This window comes from Rhinolophus sinicus, chromosome 1 (genome assembly GCF_057876585.1).
Source record: "Rhinolophus sinicus isolate RSI-liver-muscle chromosome 1, RSI-T2T, whole genome shotgun sequence".
Lineage (NCBI taxonomy): Eukaryota > Metazoa > Chordata > Mammalia > Chiroptera > Rhinolophidae > Rhinolophus > Rhinolophus sinicus.
In genome coordinates, this window is record NC_142501.1 from 93208433 (window position 1) to 93232399 (window position 23967).

Below are 23967 nucleotides of genomic sequence, written 5' to 3' on the forward strand. Positions count from 1 at the left end.
AGTCACAGGAGGGTTCTGATCAGAGAATAGATCAAACTTATGATCTGACTTCTGGGCCAATGAGTGCAGAACAGTAGGAGGGAGGGAAGGGATGAGACAGAGAGGCCAGTTTCCAGGCTGTGACAACAGTCCAGGGTGATGCTGAAGGCTGGAGAGTGCTCACTCTGGGTCCATTCGGAAGGCAAAGCGGACAGGATTTGCTGATGGGCTGGACTTGGGAAATGACAGAGAGAGGGAAGACCAGGATGAGTGCAAGCCTTCAGCCCACGTGAGAGGGGCGGAGCCGCTACTGTCTGAAGTGGGGGGCTGCAGCAGGACCGATTACTGGGGGTGCTGCAGGAGTGTGATGGGCTGCATGTGGTTGTGGACAGGGGAAGCTCTGATGCTTAGTGAGCAGCTCGCCACTGCCGCCTTCCTGAAATATGTTCTTCATTCAGCCTCCAAAACACAGGTCTCAAGTCCCCTCCCACTTCACTGGCCACCTCTCAACCTCCTCCGCTCCCTCGCCTCTAAAGGACTACTAAGTATCCAAACAGAGGTGTCAAGAAGTCAGTCAGATACAGCCAAGTAAAGAGTGTTTCAAAAAGAGGGGAGGGAGTAATTGGCTTGTGTCATAGCAAACGACTGCTGGACAAAGATGAGGGCAAGGACTGACATGGGGATTGGCAAATGCAAGGTCATGGGTGACAGGCCAAGAAAAAATGGAATTTGATTACTCCTAGAGGGAAGAATGGAGGAAATACATACTTTCTAGAATCACTGTAGGAAAAGCTTCCTCCTTTAGCACAAACCATAAATAAAGTCCTTTTTCTTTTCCCAATCAGGGAAGTTGCTAAGTATATGCCAAAGCCTGGGCATAATTCATTCCTAGACAGACGTGTTTCACAGCCCAGACGGAAGTGGGAGGCACACAGAGGTGGGAAAGGAGACCTCAGCACCCTTATGGGAGTGAAATGCCACCAATCCCTTTGCCTCAAATTCACCCACACTACTCACCCACTATCCTGCCCCCACAAGACTTCTTAGTACATTCCAGATAGAGCTTCACAAGAGACGGCATAATGAATATTTGATTATTTTAATTTAAAAAAAAAATACGCCCAAGTCTCTGGGCAATAAGCTGAAATACAAAAACAAAAAAAAAGTAGCATGTGCATGTTAGTTACACACTTTGCTGACATGCAGGCAAAGGTCCTGCAGAAATTTCCACATTACCTCCCCTTTTTCCAGAAGTCCCTACTGAAATGAGGAGGAAACTGAGGCACACGGGTAAAGGGACGGGGCTGAGGTCAGAATGCCAGGAGAGACAGACAGGAAGTAGGCCCGGGAAATCCTGACAGTCTACCCAAAATGCTACCCAGGGTGCAATTCTGTGGCTACTCCCAGGAGAAAAAGCTAGTGTCGTCTTCCAAGTGAGCAGCAGTACCACAGCTGTGGGCAGCTGGCCCTCATGTGCTGCCTGGTGATGCGAGCTAGAAGCCAGCAGACGGGCCTCCCCACAGCTCAGGCCCTCCTGCCTGCCTCCAACGGCCGGTCCTCACTACGAAGCCCAGCCCTCCTTGCGGAACACCAGCCGCACGGCCTCATCCACATCATTCACAACGTGCGATGCCTCTATGAGCCCTGGGCTGAAGCTGAAGTCTCGGTGCCCGTGGAAGGGAGGCTCGTCTCCGCCCTGGGCAGGCTGTGTGGAGCCTGGGGCCTCGGGGCTGTACACGCCAGTGCACACCAGGATGGAGGCGCAGCTCTGAGCTGCTGAGGGCTGCTGCTTCCACAGCTCACCGAACCCCAGCTCCTTTGCTCTATCATGCTGCGTCATCTGCAGGTACCGGTGGAACAGGTTGGCACCATAGACATCAGACATAGGGTTATCACTGGCAGGGGCAGCCATGCCGGAAAAGGAAAGAAGAAAAAACCCAAGTTCAGTGTTGTATGGCACAGAGCGCAGCAGACAACTGTGGGGCGAGGAGTGTGTGTCAGCTACAGGGAAACAAGGGCCGGGAGAAGGGGGAGGCCAGGAGGGGTCCTGACAGGGTGGAGGAGATGGACAGAGCTTACCCTACAGCGTAGAGCTTCTCGATGGGGGCCGCCCAGCCTCGCCTCTCCGCCTGCTGCCTGATCAGGTCCTCTGCATACTGGTAAGTGAGGATGCTGGGTTTGCCCATCAGGCCCTCGTATCTCAGCTCTCTGCCTGTCACTTTGTGGTAAATGGTTTCCAGGCACAACAGAAAGGTGCCGTGGCCAAACCTGCCAGAGAAGACAGCTCAGCAGCTCAGTCTTCCCTCCTGGGCTCTTCTAGGCCATCCGCCATTCTCTAAGCAGAACCCGACACACCAACCTTTCACTCCAGGGCCCCAGTGGTGACAGCTCAAAATGAAATTACTTTTATCTAGTAAGAATTACACTCATTACCTACATTTATGACCTGCTATTATCTGATAGCATTTCCTGAGCACTGTTCTAGCACTGGGGATGACATATCACATTTAACTCTCAGAAAAACCCCAGGAGACCATTCTTCTCATTTTACAAGTGAGGAAATTAAGTCACAAAGAGATTAAGTGACTTGCCCCAGGTGAAAGTGTTAGGGTTACATCCCAGGCATTTGGACTCCAGAGACCTAAGTTTAAATTCTGCTCTAGATTTGTGGCAGACCACTGGATGCCATTCTCCCCTTATTTCTTGGTGCCAGTTTTCAGCTGAGCATATTGCTACCAGGTGTAAACAGCTGCATCCCCTTCCTCCACTGCAGCTAGGTGTGTAGCCATGTGACTGCACTGTAGCCAGAGTCAATGAAATCAGAAATATTGGACTAAACTTCTAGGAAGTAGCCTTAAAATTGAGGAAGGGATACCCTTCTCTACCCTCCCTCTTCCTTCCTGCTGGCTGGAATGCTGGTATGATGGCCGGAGTTCGGGCAGCCATTTTGGATTACGCAGTAAAGTGCTACGCATTGCACAGCAGGAGGCCAAGAGGCCTGTGTGGACAAAGGCTGGAGCTCCCACACAAGCCTTGGGCTGCCTACTAGACCTCTTTCGCATGAGAAAGAAGTAAACTTCTACCTTGTTTAAGATACTTATGCTTTGGGTTTTTATCCTTTGCGGCTAAACCAAATCTGAACTGATACTGCACAATATATTGTTATAGTTCCGTCATTTATTTATATAACAAACTGTTTTCAATTTTTAAATTATTAGATGAAAGATTCATCTCAAATCTGGTTTATAAATTGAAATTTTCCCTTTACTATTCAGCTCACAGCCTATGTGACCAAACCCACTTCAGCTAGTGTCAGAATAACTCTAGGCAGAAAACTTCAATAAAAATTCCTAATCTCAAGCTACAGAAACGTACTTTAAAAGTAACTAGACACAACACCTATTCCCCATCTCTTATGGGCTATTGAGTCGCATGACTTGAGGCCCTGCTGCCCCAATGATGAAACACTCACCCATCTCACTGGGATCAATGGCATGAAAGAAAACTAGACTTTGGCCTTGCAGATAAGAGCAGCCAAACAGTACATCGCAGCCATCAGCTGCCCTTCCAAGAAAGCACCTCCAGGGTCAGAAAAAGGGCTGTTTATACTGTGCTCAGTCTCAGACAGGGACAGGGCAGGTGAGGTCTACACAGCTGAACAGGGAGTGGGAGCCTGCTCACTACCCGTGTGCCTTTGAGAAAGTCACGTACCCACCGGGTCTGAGTTCTCTGTTCTATACATACATCAGAACAATTGCTGCTTTCCCCTGCCATGACCTCTTAAGGGCAAAAGGAGACAAACAGTGGAAGAATCAATGCCACAGGGTGAAGGCTGGGAAGGAAAAGCAGGTGAATCATTTGCACTGATACATCTCAGAAGCTGACCATCGTTTGGGTTCCTCTAGTCAAAGAGAATTCTGGAGGGCAAGGGCCATTTGTTAAAGATTATCTCAGTACATCTTCAGTGCTCAGTAAGCTGCAGTTTTTGTTTAATAATTAGCACTTGAAGTGAATTTGAAACCCCTCCCAGAAAGCCACCTTACTGCGGCACCTACAGGGCCTACCCCGGGATGGGTCTGAAGGCCCCGAGCATCAAATGACAGTGCGAAACTGTCAGCAGGGCTGCTCGGGCAGCAGCTAGAAGTGGGCCACTAGGGTCGAGGCTGGGGGCTGTGTCCTCACCTGGGCATCTTGGCTTCAGCCATCCAAAGGAGATCCATGTTACTGGCGAGAACAGGGAGATGGGGGTAGGGGGCCGTTGCCACACCAGTCCCAGGGTTCCCATTGCTGAGAAGGACATCCATGATCAGCTGCAGGCTTGTCTCCCAGCGGACTGGCTCCCCAAGGAGCAGCACCCCTTTAAAGAGCAAAGGCACAGGGATGAGGGTGCAGGCCCTCAGCCAGCCCTCTGCAGCAGGCGGGTGGGCGGGCGGCCCTCAGGGGACCTGAGGCCAGCTGGCGCCCCCCCAACCACAAGGTCTTCCCCCACAGTAGTCACGCTGGCAAGGGCACAGTTCCCTGAACCAGCCTTGAAAGACTCACTCACCCATCCACCCAAGGTGACCAAAGCCCAGGGCCCAGGAAAGCACCTCCGAAGGGCTCCCCTGTCACTGTGGCCACTGTACTTCACAGAAGAGGTTAAAAACAAGACAGGCAACAGCGAGTCCAGGCCTGCTTCCTCCTGCTGACTGCCTTTCTCCGCACCACCTGACCCACAGGTACTTGGCAAAGGGCTCCCCTTCCTCAGCCACTTCTCTCTGAGCCCCAGGGGCCCATAAACCTAACAGCCAGGGAAAGGAGATTTGGAGTGACAGACCCAAATTCCAAGGCTGATTCTGTCAACTGTTCCCTGTGACTGTGGGCAAGTTCTTTACCTTCTCTAAGCCTCAACTTCCTTGACTGCTTACTCACAACACCTACTATTGTTAGGAGGATAAAAGTGAGATATTATCAATACTTAACCTGCGCAGGACACACAGGACTCAACAAATGGAAGTTGTAGCGCCAGCTCCGAGACTAGTGAATTGAACCACTGCTGCCTCGGGAGGTGTCCTAGCGGCTGGAGGATGTGTTTTAGCCTCACAATGACTGACACTTGGTGAGGACGGGGAGGGGCCAGGGATGCTGGCTCCTGGGCAAAACCTGCCCCACATCTATTCACATTTGAAAGTGCCCATCTAGCATTTGGTAGGTAAACCACCTCTTTATGCCTAAACCTTAATTCCATTCTATATTTTTGGTAGTTTTAATAAACACTGATTTTTCCAAAAATGCAACTATCACATAAATCAAGAGAAGACTGTACTTTATTTTTTCAAAATTTTACCAAGTGTGAGGAGGGGGGTTATCACTTTGTGAGGGGTGTAAATGTCTAACTATTACACTGTTTTGCACACCTGAAACTAATTTTTTTTTAAAAGGAAAAGAAATTTTACCAAGAGTTATTTTGCAAAATCACTTCACCAATGACAATGCTGCCCCTAATTTCTGAGTCACCAATAAAACACACCTGTATCACATCTAGAAACATATTACCAGTCTGCATTTGTAGCCATAACATTCATGGTGATTCTATGTTTGGTACAATCATTTTACTACTTTACTTTGTCTTTTTGGATAATTATTACATATTGAAATATATATTACCTTACTAAATTTTGTCTTTTTATTTCTCGCTATTACAATTAGGGCTTTATATTAAACTAATTACTTTTTAATATATGTATATGGAAAGATATGTTATCTATGAATTTCATTTCAGGTTAGTAAAGGGGACACTACAATATTTCTGTTACACAAGGAGAGAACTGGGTTTACAGGGGCCAAAGAACACTGGACTAGATTACATCTAGGTACCTTTCTACTGTAAGATTTCCTAAGCTTATGATTTTTCTGGAATAATAAGGCAAGTGACATGGGAAGGAAAGATTATCAACAGATATCTCAGAGGCAATGAGGGGCAGGTCCGAGAGCAAACCCAGGTGCCTAAGGCCTGGTGCTCCCTGGCTACCCTGCTGTCTGCAGGCAAACAGTCATGCTATGACAGCCCTGAGAGGAGGAAGGACAGCCCAGACCCTCGCCCACACAAGGAGATGACCTCAGTACCTTCAATGGCAGGGAAGTCGTTCCTTGGAAGGGGCTGCCAAGAGACAAAGAACAGTCCCATCAATGCAATGGTTACTTTCCACTACCGGCCAATCACACACTGGTTTCCAAAGGGGGGTGAGAGGAAAACTGCATTCCAGGCAGGATCGAAGACCACCCCCCTGGTCCAGCCCAAGCTGAGGAGAAGCCAGAGAGGACTGAGGAAGAAGATTCATGAAGAAAGGTGAAGAGAGAATGACCATGCTGGGGGTACCACAGATGGAGGTCAGCCAGGAGGAAGGGCTGGTCAGCTGTCCTTCTCCAGCAAAGCCAGGAGGCAAGAGACGGGCCAAGCAAGAGTCTAGAATCAGGTAGCTAAAAATGAAGGTGAGCCTATGGAGAAAAGGGAGGCCATCAGGCTGACAGACCATTTCTCTTGATGTCGGATTAGGACCCTCAGTTTACCAACCTCTTCCACTCCTTCCCCAGATTTGCCTCTGCCACTAACCAGCTATGTGACCTGGGGTAAGTCACTTCCCTCATGTGGGGCTCAGTCTCAGAGGTGTTCTGAGAGCTGTTCCAACTGACATTCTGCTTTCCACATACTCTGCATGGTTCTGGGAGAAAGCTCTCAAAATGCTCTATTGAATTGGAAAGCTCCGGAAGAAGGACGACTAGTTATGTAAGTAAAGAAAAGGAAGCCGGTCTGTTTCTGACACATTTCATCACATTCTGACAGTGGTCTGAGTCAAAATGTGGGCCGTGTGATATATGTGGGGTTCCCGTGAGGAAGAAGAGGCCGGGGGTTCCCAAGAGATGGGCGTCACACTCGAGAGGGGCAATGACAGGCCCTGTGACTACTGAGCAGAAGGGAGAAAAAAATCAAACCAGTGGTTCAAATACGAGCCGTGCCCAAAGGAACATGCAGACACTCAGAACCCCCGTTACGATGACCGGCTCCCCACAAAGACAAGTCTTCGTAACACGCTTCAGGATAAAGTAGAGCAGTGACAGATTTAACAAAGGTTAATGATTCTCCCAAGCAACACTGGGAGCGCCAGCTGATAAGCCATAAAGCCACTACCTAGAGGAGCTGCCAGGGATCTGAAAGGTTCTCAGCTCAGCACAAACTGCAGAAAGGAAAGCCCTAGGAGCACGGCACTCCCCTGGGCCACTCCGTATATCTGGGGAACAAATCCCTGGCCAAACATGCCTCTTCACAGAGGCAGCTCTGCGAAACAGACAAGCTGCAGCTCTAAGCAGGAGGGGCTGCAAGGTCAGCAAGAAGAGCCGTGAAGGAACAGCGGACACAAGTGAGCACGAGCCCAGCGCTGCCCTCCTTACCGTGGTCTTTGGCCGCCGCTGAAGGTCCACCATGTCCAGCACGGGGAAGGCCGCCCGCAGCTCGTCCACAGTAACCACGTTCTTGAAGCCCAGTCTAGACCGTGGTCAGGGAAGCAAAGCTGGACAGTGCTGGGGAAAGACGCCTTTAAAGTGAGGGGAACCCACCATTCCTGTTCACACTGCTCCCCAACCCCAGTGAACCCGTGGGCCCCCAGAGCCCCACAAGGAGGGCAGGACGGCAGGCCAGGCAGGGCTGCACTCTCCACAGCGACACGCCAGCAGGCAGTCACAGGGTGCACCCCGGGGCCGGGCGCTGCGCTGGACACTGCTGGGGTGCCCAAAGCCCATCAAATCAGCACTCGGTGAACAGTGCTGCCACTGTGTGCCCAGCAGGTCAAAAGAGGTGACTGTTCGGTGGCCTGAGGAGCTGGACAAAGGGCCTAGAAAAGTTAGAGTTGAACTGAAACTTTAAGATGAATCGGGTTCATCCAGGTTGGGGAGAGGCGGGCCAGCTCCAGGCTTATCCCTCCAAGACCTGCCTCCACTTTACTGTCTTCAATTCCCACTTGCAAACTTAACTGGATGTGGTCTCAGGTTACTCTCAAAATGAATTTCCCAAAAATGATGCCCCATCAGATCACCTGCAGACTGCCCACGGCCCTCACAATAAACTCACTCACTTGCCTGCATTTTCTCCTGCAGTTTCCTACCCCCAGTACACGCTTCCTGTTCTCCTATTCCCCATCCTCCCATCCAGTCTCCTGCTTCAGGGGCCCTCACCATCCCTTCTCGTCCCAGCCTCCTTAACTGCTGCCCCTGCATGGAAAGCCTGAACCCTCGCCTGTGGCACAGCCGTGCCCTCCATGAAGCCACAGTAAGTCCTGCTCCACGGATGTTCCTGTCCCCCCAACACCTGGGACACCCAGAACCTCCCCCGCTCTTTAAGTCTTCAATCCCATGCCATCTGAAATACTCCGCTGTTGTGGACGGGTGTCCTTCCTGCTCCCTCAAATCTGAGCCCCTCAATGAAGTCGCACTCCCACTGCTTCTCCCGGCCCAGCCCCCTTAGAGCCCGGAGCACAGAGCTGGTGACAGGAAGCGCTCCAAGGGGCCTGCAGGAGCAGCAAATAAAGAAGCTGCTTGGGAGCAGGGATAAGTCTTCTGCTTCTCAAGTGTGCACATATCCCAAGGATGAGTTAGTTCACTGTAGATACTTAATTAACACTGACGGGTAAGCTGACGGAGCAAAGCGAAAGCAGTGGTTCCCAAAACTAATTACAGGATCACCGTTTTCTTTCTTAAAATACAGACTGCTTATTTTTATCTCAGACCTAGTGACTCAAGACTCTCCAGGAATCTGTATTTTAAGCTCCCCAGAAGATTCTGATGCAGTGGCCTGGCTTTCGGAAATCACCAGGCACCCCTGAGGGCTGTCTTACCTCCCTCAAAAGCCCCCCAACACCCCATGAAACCTGACACCCCATCTCACAACAGCCCCCCGCAACCATGGGAGGAAAGGCCCCAGCCCTGCCCCTTCCTCTTCAGCCAGAGCGAGAAGCACCAAAAGGATACGCTTGGGCATTTTGCACCAGGGGTCCCTGCCCAGACACTAGCATCCGCTTCCCGTGGTACTGTGAGAAGAGCTTCATGGGGCTGTGAGAGAGAATAACTTGGTCTGGTTCCACCTGTAGGGACAGCCAGGAGACAGAGAACAGAGAAAAGACACACCGTTGAAGGAAAATAATGGGAGACAGGTGGCAGTTTCTTTCACCTACAAAAGAAAAAAAACAAAACACCCAGAAAAAGAAGGGGGGGACAAAGCCCCCCTCCCTAGCTTCTAGAAACTTATCCAAACAGGTGTGAGCACAACGTGTCTGACTTGGCTCTGGCCACACAAACAAGCAAGGAAGAAACGCCACCGGTCATGGCTCTGACCTGCACCAATCCCATCCTGCTCTGCCCTCTGCGGGGCACAAACTCCACGTGTCTGTTCTCTGTCACTGCCACAGAAACCTACTTCTCACGTGACTGTTTTCAGTTCTACTTAGAGGCTTGGCTTTTCAACACATACTAACTACGACAATGCAGCCTTTTCTCAGAATGATTTTTTTTTTTAAACCCGCTCTGGCAACCACAGAAGGGAACCAGTTTGATGCCTTTACTCCCCGCATTCATCCCCAAGCAGGTTCGCGCCCTCACAATCAGCCACTTTATTTACTCTCTTGGTTCCACAGCACTCTTTCCAAAAACCACACCCATCCTCAGCAGAGCAGAATAAATGTATCAATGCGGGGATGCACGGGGAGCTGCAAGTGGGTGAAGAGGGGCTGCTCTCGGGGCAGCGCAGTATGTCCATCTTATATGAGAAACAGGGCTATTACTTCAGTCCCACCTGGTATATGCAGATTCAGAAAAATGTGACCCTTGCTTTCCAGGGGCTGCCAATCCAAAAGAGACAAGTCTGATGCCCAGGAGAAAAGAAATGGATATAACAACAGTAGGTTGAAAGTGCCAGCTCCGTGGGCAGGACTTTTGTGCTTGGTGGGTATGCAGACATACTTGGAAACAAGGACCCTGTTGATGACACTCTACTCACAGGGCTGGGCTTGAACTTCAAGTTGCATTTCAAGCAGGGGAGAAAGATGTGTGCTGACCCAACTGGCCATTCCCTCGCACCTCTCAACACGGTACTCCAGCCCAAGGAAGAAGGCTCAGTCAGGGCTGGAGTGGGAGCTCCACTGGGAACCAGGTCCCGGGGCTACCACGCCTCAGCTGTCTCCTCACCTTGAAGCCCAGCAGGGCTGACAGCTCCTGGGCTTTGCTGTCTTGTAAGATGTTCCCAGCATTCGTGACAAAGACCACAGGCACCCGCAGCTGCCCCTGGGCATTCAGCAGCCTGCGGAAGGCGTCCAGGGCAGCAGGGATCACTCTGTGACCTCGCACCAGCACTCCATCAATGTCCAGCAGGAACCCAAAGGTAGGCAGGCTCTGCAGAGGGAGGACAGAGCCACCACTGCCTGAGTCTGGAGGCAGAGGGAGGGAGGGAGGGAAAGACGCTGATGAAGGGGGGCTCCGCATCAGCTCTCGGGGAAAATGAGACACGGGATTCTGACAGAGCAAATCCATCTATAACAAAGAATTAGTCCTTTTTCATGTGTTTTTAGACACACAACTATTTTGTTAAAAATTATTTCTGTATAATTATCATAAAGGAATTTTTAAATTGGAAAACAGACATTCAAAATATAATCCAAGCACTTTAACACAACCAATTAATATTTTCCTTTCATCTCTTCTTCTATTCTTATGTTTGTCATGTAGCTACAACTACACTTTACATGTGCAATTTTTCATCTTGTTCTTTTTGCTTGATATACAAGCATTTTTATGTTACAACAGCCTGCATAACCGTCTTTTTAAATTTTATAACAACACACATGCAGTTTAAAAACAACCAGAGATGATATAAAAATTTTAAGTTTCTTGCCTCCTTCTTCCACCTAATGCTATTCCCTCTCTTACATATTTTCCAGGAATGCTTTACAAATATATAGTAACAATTTCTTATTTTTTAATTAACACACAAATGGCATTATGTTGTACTTTCTTTTCCATCTTACCTTTTTTAGGTAGTATCTTTTGGTTAGTTTTCCACATCAATACATAGCTCTACCTCTTAATCATCACTTCTGGCTCCATAATACTCGTATACTGAGTGAATAATCTACTAACATTATGTTTCCCCTATTTTGGACACTTAGGGTTTTCTACATTTTTGCTACTATAAATAATGCTGTAAGGAACCTCTTCATGCTTGCTGATTTTTCCATATTATGAATTTTTCCTTGAGCTAAATTATTTAATTATTCTTAAAAATCAGTCGAAAGAGTATAAACATTTTAATGACATAACAGCTACTTTCCAAAAACATGTACCAACTCACATGGCCACTAGTAATGCCCTCTACCCTTGCCAATATTGATTTTTACATGTATCAAAAAGTTTGTTAATTATCAAACAACTTAATTTAAAAGTTAAAAAAAATAGTATCTCTCAGCCATAAAAAGAATGAAATCTTACCATTTGCAACAACATGGATGGACCTAGAGAAGATTATGTTAAGTGAAATAAGTCAGACAGAGAAAGACAAATACCAAATGATCTCACTTATATGTGAAATCTAAAGAACAGAATAAACAAGCAAACAAAACAGAAATAGACTCAGAGGTATAGGGAAAAAAAGACTGATGTTGGTCGATGGGAAGGAGGTGGGGATGGGGGAGATGGTGAAGGGATTAGAAACTACAAATCAGTAGTCACAATATAGTCATGGGGATATAAAATACAGTTTGGGGAATAGAATCAACAATATTGTAAAGATCATGTAAGGTGCCAGATGAGCACGGGACTTATCAGGGGGATCACGTCACAGATTGTGTAGATGCCTCACCAATGTGCTATACACCTGAAGCTGAAGCTGAATAATACTGAACGTCAACTGTAATTTAATATACATATATATACACACGTGTGTGTGTGTGTGTGTGTGTGTGTGTGTGTAGAGAGACAGTGAGTCACAGGATGCGGAGTACAGTGTAGGGAATACAGTCAGCGGTATTGTAATAGCTATAGACGATGTCAGAGGGGTAAGTAGACTGGGGACAGTCATCACTTTGTGAGGGGTGTAATTGTCTACTACGTTGCTTTGCACACCTGAAACTAAATAAGTAGTATCTCATCTCAATCTCCTTTCTTGGATTTATAAAGTTGAACACTGTTCTTTTTTAAAAAATTCATTCCATTTCTTATTTTATAAACTGTTAACATACAAGGCGTTTTTCAATTGTCAAAAAAAAAAATCAACCTAACCTGTTTGCTATTCTCCTTATCTCGGTGCCAAGTGAAGCCATTCCTACCGCACACACCTACTCTGCGCACAGGACCCCTCTGTTAGGAGCAACCCAGGACACACACAAACTGCGCTCCAGCCCCTCGCTTTTTAGCTGGCGTAAAAGAACAGACAACTAGCCTAGGAAACACAAAGTCACTAAATTGCAGCATTTCTGCAAGTGCAAATCAATCCTAAGTATGTAAGTTCTGAGTAAACAGAGGCCGTTTTTAGAAGAGGACTCTGAGCTAGGCAGGGAGAGCTCTGAACACACGCGCTTACTGACAAGCATGTGTTGGAGCCCCATCAGCACACGCGGGACAAGCACCCACACAGCTCAGTGGGGAGACACAGGCAGCACACGGCCTCTAGCAAGCATTGCATTCGGTGATGAAGGGAAGTGAGGGGCTCGGACAGCCTGCCTCAGGGGTCTGACCACCACAGGTCAGTACAAGGACTTTGAAGCAGGAAAACGGCATCATCAGACGTGTGCTGTTGAAAAACCTTGGCTGCAGGGTGAAGAATGGATCGAGTGGACTGGGAGAGTCAAGGTGGGACCAAGGGGGCAGATCATACACAGGAGGCAGAACAGCCAGGCCTGGTAACAACCAGATGCAGGGCGGAGGGACAGCCTCTGGGAACGTGGGAGAGTGAATGCTGGTATCACTCACTGACCCAGGGAACTGGAGGAGCAGCAGCTGGGTGGCTGATGGGCAGACACGTCCCACTTCAGGCCTGCAGGAAAGAAAACCCAGAAGGTCTCAGCTCTCAGAGACAGCTGCAATTTGGGAGCAGAGAGGAGAGCCCGAGAAGCACAAGCACAGAGCGAGCAGAAGTGAGGCTCACAGAGAACCAGGGAGAACATGACCGTTTAAGGACAGGACATGTAAGAGTCACCAGCAAAAGAGCGAGGAGCGGCAGTCAGCGTGAGCAGGAAAAGCAAGAGCTAGCAGCAGTCAGAGCTCTTCAGGGGCCCAAACAGCACCACCTCAGAACAGGGAAGGGATCAGGAGGGACGAGGCCGCCCACACTTCCTGCCAGCCCCCAGCCACGCGAGCTCCGGTTCTTCTGTGTACTCGCTGCACTCATGCACACTGAGTGGCCCTCAGGATCTCTGCCACCCCTCCCTGTTCCTCCACAAACCCCACTAAAATGGGGGTCCTAACCTGAGGTCCACGGACAGATTTCAGGGTGGCCATAAAACCCCTTAAAACTCTATGGATTTTTTCTGGATAAAGGAACCATAGCTCTTTTCCAATTCCATCATCTTATTCTTCTCAAAAAGAATCACCACAGGGGTCTACAGGAAGAGGGGGTGTGACCTGCCTTCAAACCCCCATATCTGGCCCAGTGCTTAGACCCTGTAGATGCTCAGTAAAGGTTGACTGAATGTTGTATACCCCAAAGGATGAAGGGTTAGGGTGAAATCAGGCACTTTCCCCTTTAGGCACTTCCTGACCATCCTACCCCTCCCAAGGGAAGAGTTAGTGACTCTTAGAATGCAGGTCCCCTGAGGTAAGTAAGGCCTGTGTCATTCTAGCCCACATCTGCCTTTTCTCTTGCGTAGTATGGACACAGCGTATACTGTTCTGAAAGTTTAAATGTAAAAGTCATGTGCCTATAATTTTGAGACAATCAGGGAAAATTTTTAAAGGACTGGATTTTAAGTAATATTAAGGAATTACTAATATTGTTAGGTATGATCATGGCATTGTGATTATATTCAAAATGTCCTTATTTTCTTAGAAGTACACACAGAATTTAGGGTTGAAATGACACGCAGTCAGGAATTTGTTTTAAAATCTTAGACAAACACACACACACAAAAGGGTTGGGGGAGGAGATGAGCAAAACGTTAGTGACTGCTGAGCCTGGAAGATGGGTCTATGGAGTTCACAATACAGTTAAGTCTGCACTTACCATCAGTAGGTACTGACTTTAAGCAAATGACAATGAAACCAGTTCCACCAAAGACTGATTGATATTAACAAGAGTTAAGTTCCAACACCACCTCCTCAACCTTGTGATGAAATGTCATTCAAGAATCTGCTGTACCATTCTGTTTTTGGATTTCTGAAAACTTACATAGTTACCTACATAGTTAAAAAAAATGAAACAGTTCCGTGCTGATGACTGCAAAATTTAATGGTCGTAAGTGGTCTTAGCTTACTGGCCTTAAATTTGACTATTCTAGTCATAAGATTTGCTCTCGTAGACAAGAATCCTCAGTCCCTGCTACTTAGATCAGGAAGGTTTTCAGGACAATTCAGCAACATCCTTGAGAGTCCCTCATCTCTAACCTATATAGTGAGTAATCACTACCTCCCACCCGCAGGAGAATGTACACAGAGAACCGCGCACTCAGCAAAACAGAAAGTAAAGGTACACGTCAACTGTACCAAACGTGCCACACAAACGTTAAGATGTTCATAAAAGGACACTGTGGGGAGGGGGTAATATGGGACTTTTCTTTCCGCTCGATTTTTCTATAAACCTAAAAACTGCTATAAAAAATAAACTCTATTACTTTTTTTTTAAGTGAAGGTATAAAAAAAGAAACAAAAAAATAGTAGAATAAAAGAAAAAAGTGAAGGTACCTAGAGAAAAGAACAAAGGGATAATTTTTTTCTTTTCATTTTTTTTCTATTTTTCTTTTAATTCTCTAATCTGTATTCTGATTTTCCTTCTCTATCACTTGATATATTTTTTTTAACTAGTCTTGGGTATTGGGCCATATCCTCTAATTAAAGTTCATATTGTGGCAGTGATAAAACGTGTGGTTTTAAGATTAATTTGAAATGGACTAAGATGTTCCTTTGTGTCGTTGCTTCTGATCTAGAACAGCATTACAACTATAGTCCATTTCACTGTCCCCTCCAACACTTTCCACATTTGCAGTAACTTACTATATGCCAGTCACTGTGCAGAGTACTCTACATTTATCACAAAAAGTACCATACATATATTCTCGTAAAAACACTGCATAGTACGCAAGACCTCCATTACATATATTGGAAACTGAAGCTTAGAAAGCTATGTAATTTGCCTTAGGTCAAATAGCCAGGAAACGGTACAGGCAGGATTCAATTCTAAAGCTAATACTTCTTAAATTCTATGATATATTTCATCCCTTTCTTCCCTTTTTCTACTCTTTCTATCAGAAAGGTCACTCAGAGATATTTCAGAACCTGCAAAAACGGTAGAATCAATAGTTGTAAATAATAGCAATAATTGTTTATGTCATTGGTTTACAAAGTCCTTTTATCAACATATTCTCATTCCATGCTTCCAGCTTGGCCACTTTTAGCTTTGTGACCCTGGCCAAGTCACCTAACTTCTTTCAATCTTGGTTGTTCCATATGGAAAACGATTACAATAACACAGCTGTTAAGAGCTAGAACTCTGGCACCAGATTCCGCCACTTATCAGCTATGTGCCCTTGGACAAGTTGCTTAATATCTCTCTGCCTCAGTTCCCCCATCTGTAAAATGGGAAAAATAATAGTACTTACCTCACAGAGTTGTTATGAAAATTATACGAATTAATAATTGTAAAGTACTCAGAATCGTGTCTGGCAGTAACTAAATGCTATGTGTTTTTTAAAATGAAAAATTTAAAATACATCAAAGGGCTACTGTGAAAGCGTTATACAGATGTAAAATATTATCACTATTACATATGGACATTGTGAATTTAGAAGACAAAGTGATTCCCTTTATGAAAAGGCAAAATGGTCCAGGGGAAAGTGAGGGTGAGTGGCTCAGAGCCCTGACACAGTTGTCTACCAGCTATTTAACCTTTTAAAAAAGTATTAAAAACTTGACTGCAAGCTTCAGCTTCCTTACTAACACCAGCATAATACCCACCTCCAAAGTTGAGAGAATTATTAATAGATACGACTGAAGTTCGTGCCACAAATTAGGGCCCCTGTGCCAGTTTTCCTCTCGCCTCCCAGATCTTTCCTTACACTCTACACGTAACAGCTGCTCATACAAGCAGGTCCACAAGCGAATGGGACCAAAGGGAAAAAAACCCCACAAAACCCACACTCATCTCTGGGGTGTCTGTCCCCTTATAGGTGCTGCTCCCGGAGGGGAGTCCATCGCGAGTCCCCAAATCGCTTTCATATGTAGTTGAAAATCGTAACCAAACGGTTCTCAACATGGAATCAAAGAGGAAGTGCAGAAATCACACCCCGGCCAGAAAAATAGTTAGAAGAAACTGCAGAGTAACTTGAGGGAGGAAGCGCGGCACGATGCCAAGAGACAATCTCGGTGCGCCTTTTGGGTCTATTTTGTTCAAGCTCCGGCTGCAGTCCGTTTTCGTCCAGGACAAAGACGACAAATCGCCCGAGTCTGGGGGAAGCAGAGCGCGCAGGGGACTTTGTGCTCAAGGCAAGCACGAAGCGCACTTGAGGTCACTTGCCTCATCAAGACCATTTCCTGGGAGGCCCGGGATGCTGGAGCGGCTCGGCCGGCCGTCCCTCCCTCCCGCCGCTCCCGGCCTCACCACAAACCTGTGGACCGGCTCACCTGCGCGGTCCTCACCTGAGCGGGGCCCACAGCGTAGCCCTTCCCGGGGCAAAGGCCCCGGAGCCCCGCGGCCGCGTACGCCGCCCGCCGCCAGAGCCAGGGCACTGCACGGACCGCGGAGAAGGAGCCAAACACAGCCATCGGGCCGTCGCTGACGCGCACGTGCGCACTGCGCTGGTCCCTCCTGTGGCCGCCCCCGCCGCGCATCCAGTCAGAGGCCGGTGGCACCCGGGGCCTCTCGGGAGTTGTAGTCCCTCGTGCGTGTCCGGGACCACTGCCCCGCGCGGGGCGGAGCAGCGATAAGGCGCAAGTTCTGGCCGCTTTGTAAACAGAAACTTGGGGTCAGCAGCCTTCTATGCACTGTTAGCACGGCCTATGTTACCTGAGGACGTCCTGGATAGTAGGTTTCAGACCTACGTCCTTGATGACTTTTCGGGGAGGGAACTTATGTGAAGGGAAACTAAGCCTTGATTAGGAGGAAAGAGTGCGAGACCAAACTTTCTATTGATGTTCAAGTCCCCAATCAAGGAATGCTTGTCGGATGCCAATTGTTAATTCTTGTATTTTTTCAGTAAATATTCACTGTAGTCCTCCTTACTGTTGGGCTCTATGCTTATGCCTGGAGAAACTATATGCATAAGTAATCCACCAAACCTTCCACTTTGTAGCGTGGTTAAGATAAGACTGTATAATACAAGGTCCTGAGAGAGAGTGGGATAACAAAACATCTACTGAGCACAGCTGGGAGTTCCCGCCACTTGAAATGTGTGGGATGCCCCCTTCCAGACACTTTGACCTGTCCCTGGATGTAGTTATACTAAGAATAGATGAACCTACAATGTATGTAACACTAGGAGGAGGACGGGAGGTGGCACCAGGAATGAACAGGAACTCTGCTAACTCAGAGGTTCCCAATACCCTTTGGTCCTCAGCTTCGAAGGCTAAGATTTTTTTGTTTCGTTTTTTTTTTTAGAACTACTCTCTTAGCAACTTTCAAACAAACAATACAGAATTATTCACTATAGTCACCATGCTGTACTTTTCATCTACAGGACTTAATTTATTTATAACTGGAAGTTGGAACACTTTGATCCATTTCACCCACCTCTAACTGTTCTCCTGTTCTCTGTATCTATGAGCTTAGTTTTAGGGGGTTTTGTTTGTTTGTTTGTTTTAGATTCCACAGATAAGAGAGGTCATACAGTATTTGTCTTTCTCTGTCTGACTTGTTTAACTTAGCATAATGCCCTCAAGGTCCATCCATGTTGTCACAAATGTTCGTTCTCTTTTATTGTTGAATAATGTGTGTGTATATATATATATATATATATATATATATATATATATATATATATATATATATGCCAACAAAAGTGATGTTATCTTAAAATGTGTACACATTTTTTGGCACCCTCTGAAAAAAAAAAAATATATATATATATATATATATATATATATATACACATATATGTATACACCATATTTTATTTTTTCAATTTATTTTAAGTTTTTAAGATTTTTATTAAAATATAGCTAACATGGGCCGGCCCGGTGGCTCAGGCGGTTAGAGCTCCATGCTCCTAACTCCGAAGACTGCAGGTTCAATTCCCACATGGGCCAGTGTGCTCTCAACCACAAGGTTGCCAGTTCAATTCCTCAAGTCCCGCAAGGGATGGTGGGCAGCGCCCCCTACAACTAAGATTGAACACAGCACCTTGAAGTGAGCTGCTGCTGAGCTCCCAGATGGCTCAGTTGGTTGAGGTGCGTCCTCTCAACCACAAGGTTGCAGGTTCGACTCCCGCAAGGGATGGTGGGCTGCGCCCCCTGCAACTAGCAAAAGGCAACTGGACCTGGAGCTGAGCTGCACCCTCCACAACTAAGACTGAAAGGACAACTTGAAGCTGAACGGCACCCTCCACAATTAAGATTGAAATTTGACTTGGAAAAAAGTCCTGGAAGTACACACTGTTCCCCAACAAAAAGTCCTGTTTCCCTTCCCCAATAAAATCTTAAAAAAAAAAAAAAAAATATATATATATATATATATATATATATATATATATATATATATATATAATACTTTATTATATTAGTTTCAGATGTAAACTATACCGTGTTTCCCCAAAAATAAGACCTAGCTGGACAATCAGCTCTAATACATCTTTTGGAGCAAAAATTAATATAAGACCCGGTCTTATTCTACTGTAATATAAGACACAGTCTTATTTTACTGTAATATGAGACCCAGTCTTATATAATAGAATATAAGACCGGGTCTTATGTTAATTTTTGCTCCAAAAGATGCATTAGAGCTGATTGTCCGGCTAGGTATTATTTTCGGGGAAACAGGGTAGTTAGTCAACATTTATATACCTAAAGAAGTGATCATCATAAATCCAGCAACCATGTGACACTGTAGCACATTATCACAATATTATTGACTATATTCCCTATACTGTACATTACACCCCTATAACTTATTTGTTTTATACCCGGAAATTTGGACCTCTTATTCCCCCCTTTTTTCAATTACATTTGACATTCAATATTATTTTATATTAATTTCAGGTGTACAGAATAGTGGTTAAACATTTGTGTAATTTAAGAAATTATCTCCCTGAGAACTGATTCTGGGTGGTGAACACACAGTGGGATTTATAGATGATGTAATACAGAATTGTACATCTGAAATCTATGTAACTTTTCTAACAATTGTCACCCCAATAAACTTTAATTTTAAAAAAAGAAAGAAAGAAAGAAATGATCTCCCTGACTAGTCTACTACTCACCTGGCACTATACGTAGTTATTACCATATTATTGACTATATTTCCTGTGCTTTACTTTACATCACCATAACTATTTTGTAACTACCAATTTGTACTTCTTAATCCCTTCCTTTTTTTCATTCATCCCCAGCCCTCCTCCCATCTGGCAACCATCAATATGTTCTCTGCATCTATGAGTTTCTTTCTGTTTTGTTTCTTTCTGTTTTGTTTGTTTATTTTGTTCTTTAGATTCCACATAAAAGTGAAATCACATTGCATTTGTTTTTCTCTGTCTGACATACTCCACATGGCACAATAGCCCCCAGGTCCACCCATGCAGCCACAGATGGAAAGAAACCATTTCCTCCCCTGACTGAGCGATATTCCACTGTATATACGAAGTCAGACCATTAAGTTCGTGAACTCATCCTAGAAAAAGTGCTACATCCCTCATTGCTGAATATCACTACGGTCACCTTCAAAGTACTCCACTTGTGAAGCTATGCACCAACACCAGCACCTAGTCCTTCAAAGCAATTTTGGAACTCTTTTTCTGAAATGGCCATCAGAGCTGTTGTCATATTATGCTTGATGTCCTGAATGTCATAAAAAATGTCTTCCTTTCAGTATTTCCTTTATCTTTGGGGAAAGAAAGAAGTCCTTGGGGGCCAGATCAGGTGAGTAGGGAGGGTGCTCCAATACGGTTATTTGTTTACTGGCTAAAAACTCCCTCACAGACAGTGCCGTGTGAGCTGGTGCATTGTCATGATGCAAGAGCCATGAATTGTTGGTGAAAAGTTCAGGTCGTTTAACTTTTGTACGCAGCCTTTTCAGCACTTCCAAATAGTACACCTGGTTAACTGTTTGTCCAGTTGGTACAAATTCATAATGAATAATCCCTCTGATATCAAAAAAGGATTGCAACAACTTCATGAACTTAATTGTCAGACCTCATTCGTACCACCTCCTCTTTACCCATTCTTCCATCAGACTACACTGCTTTTCACAGCCAGATGTTGTGGGGACTCCTCTTCCTAGCACCAGTATTCTGGGCTGGGGAGGCGGGTGTGGGGCTGGGGTCCCTCGTTCCTATGAGGAGAACCTCCATGCCTGAGATGTCCCCTCAGTTCTAAACCACCTCACAGAGGTTTGGGGTTCGCCAGTTTCACGTCTCTGCCCCTCCTACCAGTCTCGACAAGGCTTCTTTTTTATATCCTTAATTATAAAACTTCCATGTAGCGAGATTTCAGGTGGTTCTCCAGGTTGATTGTTCTATAATTTAGTTGTAATTTTCATTTGCCCACAGAAAGAAGCAGGCACAATGTTTATCTACTCTGCCATCTTGGATCTCCTCCTATACCACAATTTCTTTATCTAGTCATCCACGGATTGGCACTTAAATTGTTTCCATATCTTGGCTATTGTAAATAATGCTACACATGGGAGTGCACACGTCTTTTTAGTTAGTGTTTTTGTTTTCTTCTGATAAGTAAATACCTAGACGTAGAATTGTTGATTGTGGGATCATATGGTAATTCTATTTTTAAATTTTTGGGGAACCTCCATATTGTTTTTATTCCCACCAGCAGTATACAAGTGTTCCCTTTTCTCCATATCCTCACCAATACTTGTTATTTCTTATCTTTTTTATAATAACCATTCTAACAAAAGTGAGTGATATTTTATTGTAGTTTTGATTTACATTTCCCTGATTATTAGTGATGCTGAGCATCTTCTCATGTACCTGTTGGCCATCTGCAAGTCCTCTTTGAAAAAATATCTATTCAGATCCTCTGCCCATTTTGAAATCAGATTGTTTGGGGTGTTTTTTTGTTGTTGTTGTTTTTGTTGTTACTGCTATTGAGTTGTATGAGCTCTTTATATATTTTGGATATTAACCCCTTATCAGATATATGATTTGCAAATATTTTCTCCCTTTCACTGGTTGCCTTTTTATTTTGTTAATGGTTTCCTTTGCTGTGCAGAAGCTTTTTAGCTTAATGCAGTCCCACTTGTTTGTTTTTGCTTTTGTTGCCTTTGGTTCTAGTGTCAAATCCAAAAAATCATTGCCAAGACCAATGTCAAGGAACTCATCACCTACGTTTTCTTCTAGTTTTATGGTTTCAGGTTTTACATTCAAGTCTTTAATCCATTTTGAGTTAATTTGTCTGTTTGATGTAAGATAATGGTCCAGTTTCATCTTTTACAGGATCATTTATTGAAAAGACTGTCATTTCCCTATTGTAAATTCTTGGCTCCTTTGTCATAGATTAATTGACTATATATGCGTAAGTTTATTTCTGGGCTCTCCGTTCTGCTCCACTGATCTATGTGTCTTTTCTCTGTCAATACCATACTGTTTTGATTACTATTGCTTTGCAATATAGTTTGAAATCAGAAAGCATTATGCCTCCAGCTTTGTTCTTTCTCAAGATTGCTTTGGCTCTTTGGGGTTTTTTGCTGTTTCACACAAATTTTGGGATTGTTTGTTCTATTTCTGTGCAAAATGCCACTGGAATTTTGTCGCATCCAGCACATGGGCAGTGAGAGAATGAGAAGGGGCGGCAAATGGTTAAGAAAGAAACAGAAATCAAGAAAGTTTTGAAACAGGGGCCAAGGGTCTCACAGCCTCAAAGGACTGAGAGCCTCGAATCGGGCCACCTTGTGGCTTTTATTGATGCACATACAAGGAAGTAGCATTGTTTTTTCCATGGTCTGTGAGTCTCATACATGATACCAGAAAACTGGTTCAAACCAATCACCTTGCCTTTCGAAAGTCCCATGATGTATAAATAATTGTTGTTTGTACCTCCCCAGGGGAAAAAACCTTTATGCTGAAACTTGCTGAGATGGAGAACTGATGTTATCACATCTAGAACCACTTTCCAAGCAGGTTGTGGGAAGGAATACAGCCACAGAGGCAGAAGCTCTCCTTAGATGGGGGAAGGTGGAGGTCTATGCCCACCTCTAGCAACCCCATGAATTCTCCTGGTGGTCCCTACATGACTGTGCCTGTCTTAGGTTGTTCCTTTCTTGAGGAATCTTACCCGTCATTGGCTAGCCAGCCATCCTTTGGGGCCAAACAAGGAGATGGCATAAAGGTGAAGCAATGTCCCTGAAGGGAATAGTCTCACAGACTGTTCTTTCTTTTTGGGGGTAGGCACGAGGGGACATACGGCCAGGCAGCTGCATGACAAAATAATTTCTGTAAGAATTGCATTGAATCTGTAGATTGCCTTGGGTATTATGGACATTTTAACAATATTAATTTTTCTAATCCAAAAGCATGGAATGTCTTTCCATTTATTTGTGTCTTCTTCAATTTCTTCCATCAATGTCTTACAGTTTTCAGTGTACAAGTCTTTTACTTCTTTGGTTAAATTTATTCCTATGTATTTAATTCTTTTTGATGCAGTTGTAAATGGAACTGTTTTCTTAATTTCTCTTTCTTTTCTTTTTTTTAATTAAATTTATTGGGGTGACAATTGTTAGTAAAATTACATAGATTTCAGGTGTACAATTCTGTATTACATCATCTATAAATCCCATTGTGTGTTCATCACCCAGAGTCAGTTCTCCTTCCATCACCATATATTCGATCTCCCTTACCCTCATCTCCCACCCCCCACCCCCCACCCCTCTTACCCTCTGGCAACCACTAAACTATTATCTGTGTCTATAAGTTTCTGTTTCTCATTTGTTTGTCTTGTTCTTTTGTTGTTTTTGGTTTATATACCACATATCAGTGAAATCACATGGTTCTCTGCTTTTTCTGTCTAACTTATTTCGCTCAGCATTACTCTCTCAAGATCCATCCATGTTGTCACAAATGTTCCTATATCATCTTTTCTTACCGCCGAATAGTATTCCATTGTGTATATATACCACAACTTCTTTATCCATTCATCTATCGAAGGACATTTTGGTTGTTTCCATGTCTTGGCCACCGTAAACAAAGCTGCAATGAACATTGGAGCACACGTGTCTTTATCTCTAAATGTTTTCAGATTTTTTGGGTAGATACCCAGGAGAGGGATTGCTGGGTCATATGGCAATGCTATTCGTAATTTTTTGAGGAACCTCCACACTGCCTTCCATAATGGCTGCACCAGTCTGCATTCCCACCAACAGTGTATGAGGGTTCCTTTTTCCCCACAGCCTCTCCAACATTTGTTACTATTTGTCTTGTTGATGATAGCCATTCTGACTGGGGTGAGGTGATATCTCATTGTGGTTTTGATTTGCATTTCTCTGATGATTAGTGATGTTGAGCATTTTTTCATATGTCTATTTGCCATTTGTATGTCCTCTTTGGAGAAATGTTTCTTCAAGTCCTCTGCCCATTTTTCAATTGGGTTGTTTGTTTTTTTGTT

The 23967-nt window shown here is 45.1% G+C and overlaps 1 protein-coding gene across 3 annotated transcripts; it reads right to left on the reverse strand.

The window, feature by feature from the left end:
- Positions 1-1062: 1062 nt before the first annotated feature.
- Positions 1063-17006, reverse strand: HDHD5 (haloacid dehalogenase like hydrolase domain containing 5). 3 transcript variants are annotated; one of them, XM_088801836.1, is made up of 9 exons: positions 16812-17006; positions 14198-14205; positions 10192-10395; positions 8980-9092; positions 7408-7501; positions 6085-6118; positions 4162-4336; positions 2059-2247; positions 1063-1874 (listed from the first exon to the last, which is right to left on the reverse strand). In XM_088801836.1, exons 1-9 carry the CDS (start codon positions 16966-16968, stop codon positions 1541-1543), a joined length of 1308 nt encoding a protein of 435 aa, XP_088657962.1. In that variant the 5' UTR covers positions 16969-17006; the 3' UTR covers positions 1063-1540. The 3 variants fall into 3 exon arrangements, with proteins under 3 accessions (XP_088657962.1, XP_019612837.1, XP_019612838.1); XM_019757278.3 differs by lacking the exon at positions 14198-14205 and having other exon boundaries at positions 16828-17005; XM_019757279.3 differs by lacking the exon at positions 14198-14205 and having other exon boundaries at positions 16843-17004.
- Positions 17007-23967: the final 6961 nt, after the last annotated feature.

Coding starts and splice junctions, on each gene's coding strand:
- HDHD5 (XM_088801836.1), bottom strand. CDS start 16,968: ATGGCTGTGTTTGGCTCCTTCTCCGCGGTCCGTGCAGTGCCCTGGCTC. Junction 4,337..6,084: donor CGACTTCCCTGCCATTGAAG/GTACTGAGGTCA, acceptor TGCTCTTTAAAG/GGGTGCTGCTCCTTGGGGAG. Junction 1,875..2,058: donor GAGAAGCTCTACGCTGTAGG/GTAAGCTCTGTC, acceptor TGCCCCTGCCAG/TGATAACCCTATGTCTGATG.